Source organism: Amphiprion ocellaris, chromosome 1 (assembly GCF_022539595.1).
Source record: "Amphiprion ocellaris isolate individual 3 ecotype Okinawa chromosome 1, ASM2253959v1, whole genome shotgun sequence".
NCBI lineage: Eukaryota > Metazoa > Chordata > Actinopteri > Pomacentridae > Amphiprion > Amphiprion ocellaris.
The window spans coordinates 11,140,143-11,160,945 of record NC_072766.1 but is presented as its reverse complement, the minus strand read 5'-3'; the positions used below and the strand labels follow the sequence as shown (position 1 = coordinate 11,160,945).

The following is a 20,803-nucleotide window of genomic DNA, read 5'->3' as shown; positions in this document are numbered from 1 at the left end:
ATTCTTTAGTTAAACTGCCTGCATTTCAAAAACATGATAAACCTGTGACGTGGGGGTCAAAGGTAGATAATGTTTTGCTTCAAATGCTCACAAGCCAAAAAGGTTTTTAATCACTGGCTTAATCTCTTTTGATTACTTAGCATTCCACATCACAGTCCAGCCTGAACTAGACACTTGGATATTTTACAACAAAACACAATGTCCTTTAAAAATTCCCCAGACAATCTGGATATTCAGGTCTAACCACCTCACAAGTCAGTGGAAATGCACAGGCTCAAACTTTCAACGCTAGATTGAAAATTCTCTATACTGTCAATCAAAGACATACTAAAAAAAAACACAGAAAAAGTTCCAGAAACACACTTTTCCATGCTCTTTTAAAATCTTATCTGGATCATGTTCATCATAGCATAACAGCAAAGGTTATTGTTGGCCTTATCTTGCATAACGGGCAGTACAGAGTAACCTGAGCCACCAAGAGGCGTTACCAGTCGAGTCTTGCCCTGTAGTAATTTACTGGCAATGGAGGAAGTGACTCATCTTGCCAAGTCAATGTGAACAATAACACGGCAATGTTCTTATTAATAGACACAATCCACAGAGCTCCTTCTGAAAATGTTACACCCAACTCCTTCTACTCCTCTGTAAAAAGATAAAATTCATGAAATAGAGTTTAAATAACATCAGCTTATACTGTCTCAGTCCTCTCTGAACAGAGAGTTGGAAACATTCATGAAAAAAGCAGCTTTGAAAGAAGGGAGGATGACATTTTATGCCTAATGGTGATGCCACAGCTAAGGTCAGGCAGTCTCTAAAAACAGTAGGATTCATCCTCAGGGACCCATGAATATCCACTGGAGATTTTAGGAATTTTTTCATCAGTTTTTGAAAGGTCAGATGGCCAGCAAAATCATTACGAGCCCACTGGGGAAGATTCGTATCTCTGACAACTTAATGCAAATACATCCAGTACTTGTTCAGGTATATTACTTTTGGAACTCCACATTAAGAGACAGGAAGGACAAGTGGGTAATCAGTCTTTAAGGTCATGTGGTCAAAGTCAGTCAATATTATAAGTGTAATAATGTATATCTGTCACAAAAGATTAAAATGTTTACTTCTACACTGAACAGAAATACAAACACAGCATACAAATGCTCTTCTTTTCTGACTTTGAGTTACAGTTAAATTTCCAAAACAGCAAAAATTTGGTTGTTTCGTGATGTCCATTCTGCTGTAGAGATGCTGCGTGTTGGAACAACAAACATTTATTCGCCTGTTGAAAGGAATGGATAGAATTCAATAAGATATTATGTGCTGCATTTCTATTTTTGTTCGGTAAAGCTGGTCTACAAACCGCTTGGGCCTCTGTGTGGCAGACTGGCAGGTTTGAGTGTCAACAAACATCTCTCCTCTTCCTGTGGCATCTTTGAATAAAACCACTGAATCCCTACTGGCTTCTGAGTTGATACCCTGTGGCTAACACTGTGGATGTGAAGAGGAGGGAAATAAAACTGAGTGTCTTGCTTCAATACATACAGTTTCAATACATATAGTTTCAGTGGTAAACTTATATCATAATAAACAAATAAACATTATCAATAAAAATAATGAATTCTGATCAAAAATTTAAAATGTAATCACACAAAATGCTGACCAGATGAGTTAGTTTTTAGTTATACTGTCTTGACACAAGTTTTAAAAGGCATCATCTGGCATAAAGATATTGTATACACAGAGATAGTTGTTGGGTCAATATACAATTGCGGGACTTTTTGTAACATAGTTGACAGGTATCATAGTTGACATTTTTGCTGTTTTAAGGCCTAAAAGCAACATGGCCGCCTATAAAGAAACACCACATGGCATTTTTAGAAATATTCTTCTAAATATTATATATACAATTGAGTAAATTTGAAATTGAAAGTTATTTATAAAGATATTGTAGTAAAACTGTTGACATGCCATAAATCCACACTTGACTCACACACAACTTTATATTAAATAACTAAGAAAGCCTTTGAGTCTTGCCAGTCTTTTCTTCAGGAGGAAATGACATCATGTGGAGCAGGTCGTGTGATTTGCAATCAACACACTTCCTTGAGAGGTGTTTTTGTAATGGGTAACTTAGTTGAAAGTGATTTCTCGGACACAGATACAGTTTGTTATTTTCCATATAAAATTTGATATCTTGCCAAAAAAGAAATATCTGTCATGAATACCTCAACTTAATAAAAATAAAATACAAGCTACATTACACTTGGACAGAACTGATTAATCCCTAGAGGGAAATTCTGTCGTGACAGCAGCTGAATAATCAACAAGGGGGTAAACAACAAGACAACACGGAATATTAGGGTCAGGTGTAAAGTGCAATACATTAAATAAAATTAGATAAAATAGAATACAATAAAATAAAATAGAATAAAATGAAATAAGATAAGAATATGGAAAACATAATATAGAAAGAAAAAATTTACAAAATATACAAGAATATACAAGAGTGATACAGAAATGGGCAAATGAGAGTGTGCTTAGAATCCCATGGACTTCAGAAGTCTCTCACTTATATATCTACCCTGTTAGACAGTCAGTTGTCCTTGATTTCCCAGAAAATCCTTGAATTTCACTTCTAAACAACACTGGAGGGAACAAACCCTCCAGGCTGAGACTGGGTTGCGAAACCTGCATGACTTTTTTTGGCGTGTGACGTGTGACCAGGGTGGGATGATGACGTTAAGACTGCCCCCATTCAAAAAGCGGCTCTCACATGACGTAGACGAACAGTCAGCAGTATTTCTTCACTGTAGCCGGTAGCTGTCGTGTCTGAGCCGTCGCGTTTCTCTTATTTTTAACAATATTTCAAAACCATAAAGGTTTTGACGCGGCTTCAGAGCTTTCATTTATATTCTACCTTCATTTTTTTACCTCTTGGTTGACAAGACAACTGTTACGCTGACGTTCCTTTTGTAAAGGTAGGACATGTCGCTGTTTTTCTTGCCTGGCTAGCTGGTTAGCTAACCGACCGGTCTGTCTAGTAGGAAGTTCGCTTCGCTTGATTGTGTTGTTTACGAAAAGGAAAAATACTAATCGTGATTTTCTTGTTTAGCCTTACCTGGCATCGTTTATATCGAAAAGCTGTGGTGAAGTGGTTATATGTCAGGAGAAAAGTAGGTCAGGAGCTGAGAGTTGTTTACAGCTTGTTAGCCGTTAGCTTACCGGCGGCCCGGAGAACAAAACCTCCAAGATGTCGCTGCGTCGACATCCGGTGTTTGAACAAAGACCTCGTATAACCAGCTGATAGGATGTCCTTTATTGGTTTAACACAATTTTATACTTAATATCACGTTGATGTGGTTGGATTACACATCATACATGTTTGTGAAACTCAGGATTTGAATAGTATTTCGGGTTTTTGAATGCAACTTTTGTGTAGAAAACTGATACTCGAGAGTACACGGAATATATACATTTGTCTTGCTATTTCATTTGATGTCATGTTATACACGATGGTTGGGAGTAAAACTGCCAAAAAATTAGAGTGGAAAAATTCTGACATTAAACGAGGTCTTGTGTCGAAATCTCAGTTACCTGTAAATGTGGTGATTATTAACCGGGTTATGTAGATAGAGTAACATTGATTAAATTAAATTATGATTCTAATAGTCAGAAACGACTAGTAGGGGTTTCGATGTGGTTTAAGATGAGGGAGGGGTAAACTGGGATTGGGAAACCGGCGTCGACACATCTGTGCCAACGTAGTGAGCGAGCATTCCCGTGCTAGGCTAATGTGCTAGCTGTACGCCGCTTCCTATTCACTTGTACGGGCACGTGTTGGCTTTCATGTGCTCAGCAATTTCGCTGAAATCCACTAAGCGGTAACTGGAAACCAGACCTGCTAGGTCAGGCGTATTATCTCTTGACTGTAGTGTGATTGATGAAGCTCAACTGTGTGCATTTGACACTGCTAATTTCTTAACGTATACCTGTCTCTGCCTGCAGGTCGATCTTTCCTGCCCCACTCCCAGAACTTAATTCTTTTCAGATATTCTTTGCCAAGCCGCCAAAGTGGAGAGTGTCGTTGCACCAGGGGGTCCTTCTCGTTTCAGGTAATTAACATTACCACATCACACTTGGCCTATTCATAAAGAACACGCAAGCAAGTCAGATAGCTCACATTCAAATTTAGACTCACAATTATGTTAAGTTAAAACTATTTTCCTTTTTTGTTCTATAACAGTGTGGGGGGAGGAGGTGGGGGTGCACCTCAGCACTATCCCAAGACTGTCGGCAACAGGTGATTTTTTTTTTTTTTTTCAAATTTATCCTTCAACACATCCACTATTTCTTATGACACTTAAAATATACAGGCTTTAGCACTGGCCTTAAACTATAGACTCACATGTGTTACTCTTTGAGTACAGCACTTTTGGGGAGGTAGCTGTCTCTGATGGCCTCTATAGCCATGTTCACTATGATATGACTCTATACCATGATCGGATGGTGGTTTTCTATATTTCTGATGAAACCTATAATTTAAATACTCCAAAGCCTTTTACTTGGAAATTTTCGAACCACGTACCACATCAACAGTAGTTCATGTTGATTCAGTGTTGCCACTGTCAATATTTTGATTCAAGAGCTGACAGAATTCAAGCTGAAGCTGTTTTCACTCTGTTTTTCGCAATTGACATGTAGCATCACGTGTCTTACTGTGTTAAATGTTGGGCATCTTTTGGGTACGGACAACATATTTGCTATTCCAGGCAGAGGTCAATGGACATCCCACAATCCAAACACAGATTGTCATACCTTATGACAGTCTTTAGTGGTCAGTGCATGGCTTAACATGACAGGGCATGCATTCAGCATTTATGCTACTAATAGTCAGTTGTAACCAAAGAATATTACCACAAGTTTCACAATTGACAAGACAGTTTGAAAGATACTAAACAACAAGTCCAACATGGCCTTTTTAACTAAGCCACTGTGGATCAGGGCTAAATACCTGTGATAAGACTCTTTTCCTGATAAATGGATCCATATTGTGACATTGACCATGTTTTGTGTCCATTACAGCGAGTTCCTGGGGAAAACCCCAGGTTCTAGCGTTCAGAGATGGGTACCTTCTCGAAGCACTAGACGAGATGCCAACTCCTCCAACGAGAAAGGCCAGAATGATTCGATCTTCAGGAAAGTGAGAGGGTAAGTTTCTATAGAACTTTATATTGACTCCAGTTTCACAGATCAAGCAGAAAAAAAAAAACACAGGACCTAAATATGCCATTAGAAATTGTTGATGGTATTTTTGGCATATTTAAAGGGATGTTTTTTTAACCTCTTGCCCTTCCTCCTCTTCCTTAGCATACTTAATAAGTTGACTCCTGAGAAGTTTGACAAACTATGCCTGGAGCTCCTCAATGTGGGTGTAGATTCAAAACTTGTGTTAAAAGGAACCATCTTGTTGGTGAGTATTTTTTCTTACCTGTACTTGTACGTTATACCAAAAAAAATGGGCCCGTCATTTCTCGTTTTCTATTTCTTTCTCTTTAGATTGTTGACAAAGCCCTCGAAGAGCCCAAGTATAGCCAGTTATACGCTCAACTGTGTCTACGCTTGGCAGAGGATGCACCCAACTTTGAAGGTCCATCAACAGAAAATCAAGCAACACAAAAGCAGAATACTGTAAGATTTCTTTAAACAATAAAATTGACACTTGTACTATGTACTATGCTGGAGTATTTTTTGTCTGGATTTTGAACAAGTTCTCCTTTACAGACCTTCAGGCGGCTTCTGATTTCTAAGCTTCAAGATGAGTTTGAGAATCGCGCCAGGAATGTTGAAAGTAAGTGGATCATACTTAATACATGTGGTCAAATTGCAAAATCTGATTTGGTCATGTTTTGTATTTTTCCTTGTTTTCATATTCCGTTTCTTTTCCTTGTGTAGTCTTTGAAAAACACGATGGCCCACTCACCTCCGAGGAGGAGGAGCAGCGTGCTATTGCAAAGATCAAGATGCTGGGCAACATCAAATTCATTGGTGAACTTGGCAAACTCAACCTTATCCATGAATCTATCCTCCATAAGTGCATCAAAACAGTAAGTTGTGCTTACTACCTTTACATGGTTGGGTGTATTTGTCACACTTATGCGTTCTTAATATGTATGTTCTCAAAATCATGTTGGGTCACGCCAGCAGAAATTAAAGCGGATTGTATTAAATGTTTTGTATTTCTTTTCAAGCTTTTGGAGAAGAAGAAGAGAGTCCAACTTAAGGATATGGGTGAAGATTTGGAATGCCTCTGTCAGATAATGAAAACAGTGGGACCTAAGCTTGATCATGACAAGGCTAAGGTGAGTATGTGGATACAAATGCAAACAATAGTTTTGTCTTTAAATTGTTTAGTTCTGTTTGATAACAGATAAACTCTTCTTCCAGTCTTTAATGGATCAGTACTTTGGCCGCATGCGATCCTTAACAAACAACAAGGAATTGCCAGCGAGGATTCGTTTCCTGCTGCAGAACACGGTGGAGCTGCGAGACAACAACTGGGTGCCTCGCAAAGCTTATGTTGACAATGGACCAAAGACTATCAACCAAGTTCGTCAAGATGCAGTAAAGGTTAGTTTAACTACTTTGCTGTTCTCAATAAATGTTTAGTTTAACAATCACAGGGAATAGTGTCGTTCGTAGTCAGATTGTGTCCTTAGATTTTAACTAGAGTCTCACTGTGCTTTGCAGGATTTGGGGGTTTTCATTCCACCTCCAAGTGATGCAATGAGGAATGACTTCTTCATGGACAACTCCTCTTTCCTTCCAACAAGAGTGAAATACGACAGGGAGACTCTCGGTGGGCTGGCTGATATGTTTGGACAAATGCCTGGTATGTAACTGCTTGCTTTTTTTACTACTGTAAAAGAAGTTAAGCTACATACTGTATGTATTATAAAGGATTTATTCTCTTCAAGCAATGTTTTAATGTTTTGTTTTGTTGTTTTGGGTAGGGAGTGGCATTGGTACAGGTCCAGGGGTCATTCAGGACCACTATTCTCCTACCATGGGTCGTCACCGTGCAAACCCCATCTTTAATGGCCATATTGGAAACGGCAATGGTTCACACCAGCCACAGTTTGAAGCAGGAAGCAAACCTTACGTAAAACCAAACCAGGTATGTGCCATATTGTAGTTGTTCATTTTTATTGCCATGTTGAACCTGTGCACTATTCATTGATAACTGTGATTGTGTGAAATCTTTCACAGGGGCAGCATTCACCAGTTTTCAATCACAAACAGAATCACTTAGTGCAGATGCAGTCTAAGGATATGGCTCCACGGTTCAGCAAGAAGGGGAAACTCAATGTGGATGAGGTACAGCCACTTGCGTTGATAAGCAAAGATTATTTTTTTTTAATCATTAACTTTGGCTATTTTAATTTTTGCTTGCTCTGGTAGTCCAAGGTGTATTTGAAATGTATTGTTTCAGCAGGGTTATGTTCTATTATGTATATCAACTGAGAATGTGGAGTTATATTCTAACTGGAATTTTAATAGACTTGTTGGTTTTGGCATTCTAGATCAGTCTGAGGCCAGCACAGTCCTTCATCTTGAATAAAAACCAAGTGCCAAAGCTGCAGCCACAGATGACTATGATTCCTCAGATGGGTTCCCCAATTGGACAGGTAACATTTTTTAGATTTTCAAACAAAAATCCATACTTTCATTTTTCAGGAAGCGCATTCTCACTTTGCTTTGTTTGTTCCTCCATAGCTTGGCCTCAAAGCCAATCCTCCTCCAATTCAGGAAAAACCAGCAAAGTCCAACAAAAAAGCTCCTCCTACAAAGGAAGAGTTGCGCAAAATGACTGTAAGTTCCTCAATGTGCTCACGCTTGTCTTGGTTGACTTCTTGCATAAGATAATACATGCTTCCATACCACATCTGACATTTTTTGTTTTGCTTTTCAAGGAGACTTTAGTGGCAGACTACCTGAACAGCAAAAACATCGACGAGGCATTGAATGCTGCAAAGGAGATGAAGGCTCCCAAACACTTTCTGTCTGAGATGCTGAACAAGATCATGGTCTACTCCCTTGATCGTTCAGATGAGGATAAGGAACATGCAAGCACCCTGATCCATTCACTCTGCACGGAGGGCCTCGTCACTTGTGAAAACCTAATGCAGGCAAGTGTCATAACTTTAGTTTTTAAGAGCGAGTTTTTAAAGTTGATCAACGTACTTGGATGAGACTGCTTAGTACAGGTTTCACTGTCTCAATACCAAGCTGCTATTCGGTACTTACTGTGTACATGCTGCACTCCTTTTCATAGGCCTTTCTGAGTGTTCTGGACCAGTGTCCCAAGATTGAGGAAGAAATCCCTTTGGTGAAGTCGTACTTAGCTCAGTTTGCAGCACGAGCGATCATTGCCGACCTCGTCAGCATTGACGATTTTGCCCATCAGCTGGAGAATGGTGCACATTTCCCGCTGTTCCTGCTCTGCCTCCAGCAGATGGTCAAACTGAAGGACCGTGAATGGCTGAGTGACCTGTTCCAGCAGAGCAAGGTCAACATGCAGAAGATGCTACCAGGTATGTGCAAGTCCACTCTGACCATTAGTGCTCACACAATTTATTCTGTATTGAGAAGCAGATTTGGTACTATACTCAATGAAGATAGTTTTTCTGCTACTAATAAAGAATCATTTATCTTCCCATAGAAATTGACCAGAACAAGGACAGGATGTTGGAGATTCTGGAGGGCAAAGGTCTCAGCTTTTTGTTCCCACTGATGAAACTGGAGAAGGAGCTGCTGAAGCAAATCAAAGTAGATCCTTCTCCACAGTCTATCTACAAGTGGATAAAGGACAACATCTCTCCTAAACTCCACACTGACAGAGGCTTTGTGAACATCCTCATTACCAGGTACAGCACCGTTTCTAATGATTAAATCAGTCTCTGCCAATGAAGCACACATATTCTATCAGACAATGCTTTGTTAGTTAATCTGACAGCACGCGTCACTTTGTAAGGGTTTTACAGTGTAATGATGGTCTTGTTTTCTGGCAGCTTCTTGCAGTACATTGCTTATGAGATCAACCCTGAGGACGATGAAGAGCAGCTTGCAGCACCCAGCAAGGAGCAGCTGGACAAGGAGAAGCAGTTGCTGCTGTCTTTCAAGCCAGTAATGCAGAAGTTCCTACATGATTACATCGACCTGCAAGTCAGTGCGCTTTATGCGCTGCAGGTGCACTGCAATGCCAAGGGTTTCCCCAAAGGTACAGTTGTAGTTCTACGTAACTGAAAATCCATTTTTATGCACCGAGTTTGGATAACTTTGGTATGAAGGCTTTCAGAAGTGTAATGGTTGTAATTTTTTAGGCATGTTGCTGCGCTACTTTGCGAACCTTTATGACATGGAAATAATTGAAGAGGAAGGTTTCCTTTCATGGAAAGAGGATATCACCCAGGAGTATCCAGGAAAAGGAAAAGCATTATTTCAGGTAAATTTTTGGACAGTTCATCAATGAACCACAGCCCTGTTCGTGGTAATAGAAATATACGTATGCAAAGCTGCTCTAAAATCTGCAGCCATTTTGTGTTGTACTTCCATATAGTTGAGTAATTAATGGAGGTATTGTACTTCTGGTGCAGGTGAACCAGTGGCTGACCTGGCTGGAGACTGCAGAGGAAGAGGAGTCAGAGGATGAAGATTACTGAGAAACAGGCCAAAGCCATGTGTTATCAGGATGCAATGAGTGATTTATTTTTTTCATTTTTTTTTGTATTCATGTGTCCCTTCCTTCTATCGCTTTCCTTCTCTTCTTGTAACCGCTGTTACAATTCATTCCACTATGAAATGTTTTGCCCGATCAAGACAGAATCACCACAATCTTATTATATTTATGCTTTATTCTCATTTTCTATCCTGTTTGATTTCCTACAGCAGATGTTTTATACATTTCAATTATCTTGGGTTATGTTTCCTTTAAGAGTAGGCAGCGTTTGGCAGGGGGGAAAAAAAAGCACCAGCACCAGAACTTGACCCATTTTATCACCTTTCTGACATCTGGTAGGAGTCACCAAGTGCTGCCATAACTATTTACTTAAAAACTGTTTACAAAAGAGAAAAGACTCTAACATGATGCAAAGAGACTTCTCTCCTTGTTTTATCTACATTTGTTAATCAGTTTTTAGATGCACTTTGCTGAACATCATGAGTCGTTGCAATAGTAAAATATTCTTTCCTTGATTCTTTAAAACAATCTTGAGTTGCAGTTGTTGGCTGCCATGATTATAATGGTTACTTTGTGCTTGAAAATAGGCCATTTGTCTGAAAAATTTTAATCCGGATTTGATTATGTCCATAACCGTAGTGACCTATTTTACTCGCACAATGATTTCAGTTACCCACATTAAGTTTGATGAATCAAGAGCTTGTTTTTAAGTATAAAACGTTTAGCGCTGTTAGGAATGATTCTGTGTGGCCTTTTTTTTTTTCTTTTTTTTTTATTTATCAATTCATATGGATATACCTCTAATGTATCTCGGACTATACTTGAATGTCTCGGTTTTTACATTGAGACAGCCAAAGCTTAGTTTGCTTTGCTACGGTTGTTCACCACTCGTGGAAATTTTACGTCTGTTTGCCATATTTGTCAAGTTCTTAAATGGTCTTTTTATCTTCATGAAATTACAAAGAATGTACTGTATGTGTACATTTACACCTTCTTCTGGAGTGTCACTGTAACGTCGAGTGCAAGAAGTTGAGTGTACAACTACAGATCAGACCTTGAAATAAAGTTTAACAGTTCATTTTTGTGTCTTGAAGATTTTTTCCCCCCACAGTTTTCTGTTTAAAGACTTGTTTGTGAAAACTGGGGTCATTTGGGGTGGATCATCTTGACCTTGTTAAGATGTACAAGATGAGATGACTTAATTTAAGGCTGTATGTTGCTCATTACAGATGGTTCTAATATGGGATGTAGCCCAGCTATGCCGGCTTCCACAACTAAATAAATGCTGTTGCTTTATTTCAACCTGTTTAATATAAATTTATCTTGTCCACGTGACCTGTCGGTACAGTGATATGCAATATGTCAAAAATCACAAATTTTGGGTTTAGATTCAAATAACTAGCTGCATTATCAAGCCTTTAAATTACCTGATACTAGCATGGTGGAGATACAGGTGTCTTATGTTGTCAGTCTGAGATTTTTTTTTGTTGAGAGTACATATGTTGTGGGTCTGTTAATTGTTAAAAGCCTTGTTTTCCATCTAAAAAAGTTTGAAAAAAAAAAGTGTAACTGATACGTTTGTGTAGTCAAAGCGAAAATTCAGCTTGGGAGATTTGAGTCACAGGACACGATTTTCCAACCACAAATTTATCATGTAGTAGAGCAGTCCACCCGCATCTTATCAGTTTTTTTTTTTTGTTTGTTTACTTCCAGCTTATTAGAAGCAACAAAGTTTAAAGTATTTGTTAGGTCAACATTAGTGTGACATAGGACCAGAATGAAGCAGTCTTACACAATTCTTTGCTGTTTTTTTTTTTTTTTTTTATTTGACATTTCATTGACGTATCATCCCAGTTTCAGGTCACTGTCTCATCTAACCATCTGAGATACAAAATAGTTTGTGTGTGCTTTTTTTTATATAACTGCATCATTTCATCTATGTTTAACTAAACATCTCCAAAGAAGCGCAGTATCTGTGAAAAGACATTTCCAGTAAGATATGACCAATAGACCATAATGCTGTACCCCTGCCCCACACTCACATACAAAAAGACATTTTTCTAGACTAAAGTAATTACACAGGCTGATATCCGTGCTTTTAATAGAAAATAAAAATGTATAAGTGAGGAGTTTTCTCAGTATTACATGAGTCTTTGCGAGTGATTTGACAGTTTAATCGCTGTCGTCATCCTCGTTGTTGGAGCCTTCCTGTTCTGAAGCAGAGCGGCGCGGGGAGCCCTCGTTGTCTGATCCTGCTTCAGAGCCCCTGTCGGACCCTCGGTCTGACGCTGCGACGGGCGAACCAGCCCTCGACTCATCGTCTGATCCCGACCGACTCCTCTTGCTCTCGTTGTCTGACTGCTCCGAGTCGGACTGCACCCTCCTCTTCTTCACTGGACGGTCGCTGCCCGACTCATCATCCTCTGAGCCTCCAGAGCGCCGAGGGCTGCCCGCCTCGCTGCCTGATCGGTTCCTACCGCCATCGGAGTCGCTGTCTGATGCGATGCGCTTCCTGTGGCCGCCCTCATCGTCGGAGCCTGAACCGCTGTCTCGTTGTTGTCTGTATGGGAAGAAGTGCATCCATTAACTTTCTGTTGATGTCCTCGTTTAAGCGTAAAATCTGAGTAGGTTTCTACCTGTCCTCAGCTATTTTCAATCCATCCTCATCTGAAGAGGACTCAGAAGACGAGATGATCGCCTTAGACTTGATCTTTCCTTTAAGGGACGGTGGCATACGCTCAGGCTGGGGCTATAATGAGAAACATGTTAAAATTGTAGAATCTGTACAATAATCACAACAGAAGAACAGAGCAAAGAAACACCAAAAAGACCTTTTCAATCTTTTTGCGTCCCTCTTTGGGTTTACGCTGCTTCTTGGGTCGTGATGCTCCTTCCTCATCATCACTGTCTTCATCTCCTCCTTTAATTGGTCTGAAACACAGGACAAAGTTTTCTCTTAGTATCTAAATGCCCTGCAGTCAAACTAAACTACATTTGGCATTCACTGCAGCAAACTCACCTCCTCCTCTTCTTTTTCTTCTTCTCTCCATCCTCACCCTCCTCTTGTTCACTGCCACTGCCGCCCTTTCTTTTCTTCTTCTTCTTCACTGGCAGGTCCTCGTCAGAGTCGTCGTTAACAAACTCATCCATGTCGCCACCTTTCTTACGCTTAAAGGTAGAAACAAGTACGTTATCCACACTGCATGTTGAGTGTGACTTAAAGTCTGCTGCTGAGACTGGTAACAGTGCTGACACTCACCCGACCTCCTCCACCACCACCACCAGACTTCTTCTTTTCTTTGGCCATTTCCTTTGATCCCTCTGCGAAGGTGAGCAGGTTCTTGGTCTTCTCCACATACAAAGCTCTCTGCTCCAGGAGCTTCTTCTGTTCTTCTGCTTCTTTGTTCCGCTTTTCCTCCTAAAAAAAGATTTGAGGGAGACAAGGCAACCAATGTATAAGTGTTGTAGATCAAAAGTGAATCAAAATCAGACATAATGCACATAATGACACCCAGTAGGAACATATGTACCTGTTCTTTTAGCAACTGTTGGCGCAGCAGGTCCCTCTCCTGTTCTTGTTTGGCCCGAAGTTCCTTCTCCTCTTCATCTTGTTTCCTGGCTCTTGCAACGTGGTACTGAGCCTGACTCAGCAGGTCAGAGCACTGCCTGCATTCCCACAACACCACAGATGCCCACAGTTATATCACAACACATTCTAAATCAGTGTTTCTGAAACTCTGTAATTACAATGACTGTAAAAAATGCAATTGTGGGAACAAGCTTTTGGAAAAAAATCAATTAGTCTCTCAATCTGTAACTGCATTTGTGGTGAAATAACAGACGTTTAGAGGCCAGTATTTGTGGAGCCACAGGTGTCAATTTCACTCATTTAGAAACATACATGTTCTTAAACTGTTCTTAGAAGAGAAAGAAAAACCTTCAGCATGTCTTTAACTGTAACAAGAATAAATGCAGACTGACCTGGCCTCAGACGCAGCAAGAGCGAGGTCAAACCTCATCTTGTCTCCGGCCTTGCTGAGGTAGCTGAAATACCTGTGTGAGGAAGAGGAGGATAAGTGATGAAACTGCAGGATTAGACAGAGTATGAAGCAGAGGCATAAATCAAGTCACTACCTGTGAGCCAACTCGAGCTCTTTGACAGCACTGAGCACAGCCTTCAGGTTACTCTTCTCATCTTTCAGCACTAGAGTGGCCAGTCTCTGCAGCACCAGGGCCACATTGAACATCAGCACCGTGTCACTGGGTGCCACGTGGCGGGCCTTGAGGTGTACACATCACAAATACAAAAGCTGTAGTCCCTTCATTTTGTTGAATAAAATAAAAGCCTTCCAATTCTCTTCATGTTACCTTCAGCAGCATCTGTTTGCACTCTTGGAGTTTTCCACATTTGAAGAGTGCTCTTGCGAGGTACAGCAGCACCTCCGTGTTCTGATATTTGTAAAATTTCTTCAGGCAGTTCTCATACTGTTTTGCAGAAAAAAATAGTCAACAGTACTGAAGAGGAAAAAGAAACATTGACTAAAACAATCAATTTTATAGATTAGCACAACCAGGGGCCTTACCATCTGCACAGCGCTGATGTACTGCTTCTGCTCCACGTAGATGTGAGCCAGATTTAACCAGACATCACTGATGTCTGCTGTGGCCTCCCTCACTTGAGCAAACACATCACGCGCCTCTCTGAAATAGCCCTTGTGGGCAAGGACGGCACCTGGACGAAGGAAATTTATGTTTAGCACAACATACACATACAGGAGAATGAATCAAAAAGAACAAAAACAGACTAAAGCTGAACGCACCGATGCCATTGGCAGCATAGAGATTCTTGGCATCATTTCGCAGGACTTGTTTGTATATGGCCAGGGCACGATCCTGGTGTCTCTTTTCCTGTCAAGACATAACCACTGTTACTTAATATGAGAATCTATTACTTTCCCCTTATACATACACACACACAAGAAAAACAATGTTGACTCAACCTTTCTACAGGGAGACACGCCATCTCACAGCAAATGGAGCGTGCCTCTGCTAACATCAGAAGCTAAAACAGCGTGTGAATGAATTTTTGGCTTATTAAGCTTCAGAGAAAACAAGCGTAAGTACTCATCTATTAATTATATTGATGACAAGGTGAGATATACCATGATCCATCTTGTTCAACTACAATTATTATGCAGCATGTTAAAGAAAGAAAGCAACAAAGATTCTATAATGTGGGAAAAGTGGAGTGAAAAGTGCTTGGAGATTCTTTCTTGAGAACTTTTTGAGGACTCCAACTTTTGATCCAGAATTGATTTTTGACCGTGTGTTTGACAAAGCTACCTGGTCATCACTGGCCCTTAGCAGGCAGACTGAGCCACAACAGCTGCCTGAGAGAAAACCTGCAGTTATTTAGCAATAGTTTTTAACAAAGTGTTTTCCTTTTCTTCATTTTCTCTGTCAGCTGATTAGAAAGAAAAAGGCATCTTTCTGCACCTTTTCCCGATCTCTGGTGGGCTGATGCAGAGTCTGCAGCCACACGTTACCCAGAGCCAGCATGGAGTAGGTGTCGTTCTGCGTGGACGGCTGCTTCAGGATGCGCTCAAACTTCTTTTGACCAGGTCCCCATTCCTGCTTGGCCAAGTGAAGGTTTCCAATCAGGGACCAGGCATCTGGGTGATCCTGCAGCAAACAGAACAAGCATCAGATAATGTTTAAAAGAATCTGACATCACACTTCATCTATCAGTGTTATAATACTGACACACCAGCAGATTGTACCTGATTAATCTGCAGGGCTTCTTTGAACCAGTCAGAGGCTTCGTAGAAGTTTCCTTTGTCACGAGCCATCGCTCCAAGACGCAAATAACCTGCAGGCCAAAAAGGTAAAAAAAAGAGAAAAAAATCTAATGGTCTTCAAAAGAGTACAACCCCTTATCTTCATGATCTCATGCTTTACTGTAGAACGATGCATGCTTACAGTCCACATAGTTAGGATGCTCCCTGAGGATGTTTTTGTAGAGTTTCTCAGCTTCGTGGAATTCACACATAGCCTCGTACAGACGGGCCAGATTGTAGGAGGTGGTGACAGAAATGGCATTGTAGTAATGCTCGTCATGCTCTCCTTCAGCTTTGGCTCGGTCCAGAGATGCTAGAAAATATTTCTGAGGGAGAAGACAAGACCCCAACCTTGAAATAGTGCTGCTGTTTATGTTAAATATAGAGTTTTGCTCACTTCATGATCAGTAAATATCACAGTAAAAAAAAAAAAAAATCTTTGTACTGTCTGTTCAATGTATATTTCACATTGTCAGCTACATAGCAGATGATGGGTTTAAATTAATGTGGCTACAGTAGGATGCAAGGCTGAAGTAACTGTACTGCATGTTGTTTTCTACCTTGGCTTCCCCCAGGTTGCCCAGCCTGAAGTGCAGAGCCCCCAGGTTGTTGAGGATCTCAGGGGGAACGTCTGCCTGCACCTTCTCCTGCAGGATTCGGGTTGCTGTGCCGTAAGCAGACAGAGCTCCTTGGATGTCAGTTTGTTCCAGGATCTGAGCCAGCTCGATCCATGCCTCCACATCATCTGGGTATTGCTCTGTTACCTTCTTCAAGTGGCCCTAGTAAACAAAAACAGTCGCATATATATTCAAATTCAACTACCTTCCTAAAATAATTATTTAACATATTCCTCAAGATAAATCTGGCACAATTTCCTGTCCCGGATGGACAAGATACCTACTTTTGCAATATCTCTCTTTTCCTGATCGTCAGATGTTGCATAGAGGGAACCCAGGATTTTCATAGTTTCATAGTTATTGGGGTAGGCCTTCAGAACCTTTTCAAAGCACTGTGCTGCGTTTTCTTTGTCTCTTCGATACACATACATCTGTCCCAGACCAAAAAAGGGCAGCACAAAGGTGGACGAAGCAAACTGAGTGGCCTGGTAGTAATACTGAAATGCTTGATCATAGTCCTCCTGAAGAAAAGAAAGAGAAGCAAAATCATAGACAAAAATTTACAAGATGCAAACACTCAGTAAGCATGCAAAGGGCTGGCTAGGACATTACCTGCACATGAAATGAGCGAGCTAACTGATAGCAGCTCTCAGCCTGCATGGCCTCGACTTCTGTGTTATGGAAAGCGTGAAGGGCGAGATGCTGCACTTTACTGTAGTCCTGACAGGGAAAAGAAAACGCACAGAAACAAATAAGGGTTAAACAACACAAGGATTTAACCTTCTGTCAGTATGTCAAAGGAAAACAGACATGTGGTTACCTTTTTGAAGAAGAAATGGTTGGCGAGATGGTTGAGCACCATGGGGTTGCTGGGGTCGATGGTGTAAGCCCGTGACAAGAGCTGCACTCCGTTCTTGATGGAGTCCGCCTCTTTATTGTTGAGCTCTAAAACTGCCAAACCAACAAGCGCTCCCACGCACTTTGAATTAAGCTCTAGCGCTCGACCGAAAGCCAAACGAGCCTTCTCCAGTTTGTTGAGTTTGACAAAACAGTGGCCCATCCCTAGCCTTACCTCAGCTAGAAAGAGACAAGACAGATCAGACACATTAGGAATATTCTGTAATAACTTTCTTTGCCTGAGAAATACAGTATAAACTGGAGCAGTAAATAAAGTCCTGCTCATATATCATCTCATCTTCACTTATCACAGATGTTTGGATCCAGTCTCAGCATTTACAGATAAAAAATAAAAATAAAAAAAATTACAAAACACAGATTGTGATTTTACATGTTTGTCTATTGCTGCTTTCTTCCATTATATATTTTTCAGTACAATTCAAAATCAGACACAACTTCAAAAGTTCACTATGGTCGCATGTTTAACATGTATTCATTTCATTCAAGTTTAGTGTTTGTGTTTTTAGTTAGCTTTAAGCAACACCTATAAATTATAATAAATGTATTGTTACATAAAGTACAGTTTACTTTCAGGAAGCATTATTGCTGAATTTTAAAGCACAGTCTTACAACATACACATCTTTGCCACAACTCTTTATAACCTTAAAACAATGAAGAAATATAGATATTGACCAGGTCTGACCAAGTTCTAGTAGCAGCAGTATTAAGTCGCTGTGGTAGTGATAACAGTAATGGGTAATACAGTGTTTAAAGATATTACATGTCACTGGTTTACCTGGACAGCCAGGGTTTGTTCGCAGAGCCTTTTTGTAGTATGCCAGTGCTCCTCTGTAATCCTTTTTATTGAAGGAGATGCAGGCCTTACCTGTTGGGCAACAATTGTGTTACTATTTTAATCAATCAACAACAGTAGTAAAGACCAATCCTAGGCTCTTCTATATTCAACTTGCCAAGCAAAGCAGGGATGTTATTGGTGGACTGATTGAGGACAAAGTGGAACTGAGCATCGGCCTGGTCCATCTTGTCTCCTTCCAGCAGGCAGAAACAGGCTCGACCCAACAGATGGTTCTGAATGAGACAACAGCATGTTGTATTTACTGAAATGTAAAAAAAAATAGTGGAAGCTTTCTCTCATTATCACCAGCTTTGAAAGACATTTTTCCTACCTGATCATACATGATGATCTTATCGGCCATAGTATAGAGCAGAGTGGCCTGTGTGATGAGCTCCTTCTTGGCATCTTTGTTTTTCTCTTTACGTGCTTGTTGGACATAGTAAGCTGCCAGTGTGTCCAGACAGGTCATCTGGTCCTTTTCATGGTCTCTGTAGTCGAGGTTTCCATCAATACGTGCTGCCTCTAAAAGCTTGACAAAATCCTCTGTTTTGCCCTGTTTGTAGTACTCCAACTGAAAAAGAAAAGACAAACTCTCACAAATGACTGCATTTCACATTGTTTTATATGAATCAGATCTGATATACTTAACATTTTACATTACATCAATAAGTGTCCTGTTGAAACAATTATTCAATCAACTGTCAGTTATTTCAGTAATTGCGCGATCATTTAAAGTGCTGGTTTGAGATTCTCAAGTTTGAGAATTTGCTACTTTGCCTTATCCTGTTTTCAATGTCAATAACTCTAAGAAAGCGAAACTAATCAATATCTGCAGACCGAGAAAGATAGTAATGGTCTGAGGTTAGAATACACTCACCGCCAAAGCAATCCAGATGTGCAGCTGTGTGTGTTCCTGCTTTAAGATACTGATGACCTCGTCTCCCTCTGGCAGCTGGTCAAAGTCGAGCTCAATAACCTGCATAACACAAATCGTTCAAGTCACAACGCATCAAGGTCTGACAAAACTTTCTATACGTGTTGCATATATGGGGAGACAATCTGAAGTTTACTTTTCTGTACTATTTATGCCCCGATTCTTCGAATACATCTGCATTGTTAAAAGTTCAGATCTTTTTAATGAAAATGCTGTGTTTTCATATAATTTCGGTAGGCTGGTCTCTAATTTAGATAACTATCAATTAGGCCCTTTGAAGACTTGGGTAAAACATTTTGTCTTTCACATATTATAGACCAAGTGATTAACACATCACAGTATTAATTACTTGAATAAAAAAAGATAATCACATTCCCACTGTCTCATTAACCATATTTGGCTTAATTTAACAAACACTTATTGCGAGTTTCTTAGGTATACTATATTGAATAAACAGTTAAATACAGCACTTTGCTTCAACAAATCTCAGTGTAGGCAAATGGTGCTGAAGGTTGTATTGTTTAGTGTTTGTTGCAAGTATTTTAGAGATATTCATCCAAATGTATAGTGACTTAGAGGTTGTGATGGTTGTCTAATATTCTGTTTACCCCGTTAATATCAACTAGACTGTCTAAATAATACAAACATTCTGTGTGCACAGCAATGCAACTCAGCAGCATGTATCTAGGTATCATCTTCACATAAAATAATGTACTGTGAAAGCCATTTTTCCCCACATTGCCCACTGTTATTATGAATTAAGATGCAGATGTTTGATGCATTTGATGAAATCTCACGTAAAAAAAAAATATACTCGGAACTATACAGTGGGGATTAAGATTTTAGGTTGCTGCTGAAAGTTAAATATCATCTATGTGATAAGTCCTTGAATTAAGAAATGCCTCTATAAAGGTTTAATATTTTAAGAGGGGCACTGACAGAAAACATCTCAATGATTGACCTACAGTTTGCAAAGGAGCCTGTCTCATAGTTGCGGGGATTTTTATAATGTTTGCTAACAGTAGTACTTCTGTACTTAAAGACTAAGTATTTCTACTGTTTATAATTCAATCGAATTGAAGAGATCTTACACAAACGTTTAAACCGCCGCAGTGATGTGTAGTGAGCATTAGCTTATGCTAGCTATAGTTAGCATTAACGGCTAGCAGTACAGCGAGGCTCACTGAGTTAAACATACGCAATAGTTAGAAATACTAAACATCAGAGGAGTTTTACCTCATCTGTGTCCCGTAGAGGGATCTCAATGGAGCCCCGTGACATCTTGAATCAGGAGAAGCCCGCTTGAAGTTGAATTCACAAAATAAAAGATACAAAAACTCCCGTCCGCTGCCTGTTGGTAGCTACTTCATGCTTCCGACAAGACACAAACACACGGATGGTGCAACTGAAATTACGTCCGGCTAGAGTGTCGGGTTTCCTAAATGTTTGGTTCGTCGTACGCTCCGATGGAAACGCGGTTGTCGACTCAGCAGTAACTAAAAAATGATAATAATTGCACGAAAAATGAGCTCCATTAGTTCTTTACTGAGTTTTCAAACAGTCTATTTGGATTTGGTATCAATTGGCTTACAAATGAAACATGTAAATGTCGGTAATTTTGAAAGACCGATCAATTTATGTTACTACAGTAGGATTTCATGGACTGGGAGTAATTTATTTGCGCCACTGACTGGAGAATGTGATTTGTTTCCTACAATTGCAGGACTAAACGTTCAAAATGGGTGAAAAATGCTTGTCAGACTGTTCATTTGATATGTTAAAGCGGTGAATTTAAAGTGGTGCAGCCTTGTCACAGACCTCTGCAGGGCAGTATTTTGGCAGAAATGTCAGGAGGTGGGAGAGGATGGGGGGAGGAGGGTGGGAGAGGGCTGCTGGGGGGTGTCAGCTGGTTTTGATGTGAAGCAGTG

At 40.2% G+C, this 20,803-nt stretch overlaps 2 protein-coding genes and 1 long non-coding RNA gene across 3 annotated transcripts in view; 1 reads left to right on the top strand and 2 right to left on the bottom strand.

Moving 5' to 3' along the window:
- Positions 1-3,224, bottom strand: part of LOC129348917 (uncharacterized) — a 33,384-nt gene extending 30,160 nt beyond the window's left edge. Inside the window, exon 1 of the long non-coding RNA XR_008601671.1 lies at positions 3,116-3,224. This is a non-coding gene — a long non-coding RNA (uncharacterized LOC129348917). The remainder of the gene's footprint in view (positions 1-3,115) is intronic.
- Positions 3,225-3,247: 23 nt separating this feature from the next.
- Positions 3,248-10,811, top strand: eif4g2a (eukaryotic translation initiation factor 4, gamma 2a). The gene is made up of 21 exons (XM_023282838.2): positions 3,248-3,287; positions 4,046-4,109; positions 4,241-4,297; positions 5,080-5,205; positions 5,365-5,467; positions 5,554-5,685; positions 5,779-5,845; positions 5,950-6,101; positions 6,246-6,356; positions 6,442-6,624; positions 6,745-6,886; positions 7,008-7,171; positions 7,264-7,371; positions 7,578-7,682; positions 7,771-7,866; positions 7,968-8,183; positions 8,330-8,588; positions 8,717-8,921; positions 9,066-9,274; positions 9,378-9,499; positions 9,651-10,811. The coding sequence occupies exons 1-21, from the start codon at positions 3,248-3,250 to the stop codon at positions 9,714-9,716; spliced, it is 2,727 nt and encodes a 908-aa protein (XP_023138606.2). The 3' UTR covers positions 9,717-10,811.
- On the bottom strand, positions 9,648-20,270 carry ctr9 (CTR9 homolog, Paf1/RNA polymerase II complex component). Its single transcript, XM_023282840.3, has 23 exons — positions 20,112-20,270; positions 18,819-18,917; positions 18,273-18,512; positions 18,057-18,174; positions 17,882-17,971; positions 17,008-17,264; positions 16,800-16,907; positions 16,472-16,708; positions 16,131-16,349; positions 15,713-15,896; positions 15,514-15,602; positions 15,230-15,415; positions 14,554-14,641; positions 14,317-14,465; positions 14,102-14,218; positions 13,868-14,013; positions 13,715-13,786; positions 13,264-13,399; positions 12,993-13,151; positions 12,753-12,901; positions 12,565-12,664; positions 12,370-12,482; positions 9,648-12,293 (listed from the first exon to the last, which is right to left on the bottom strand). The coding sequence occupies exons 1-23, from the start codon at positions 20,154-20,156 to the stop codon at positions 11,906-11,908; spliced, it is 3,489 nt and encodes a 1,162-aa protein (XP_023138608.1). The 5' UTR covers positions 20,157-20,270; the 3' UTR covers positions 9,648-11,905.
- Between the last annotated feature and the right edge of the window lie 533 nt (positions 20,271-20,803).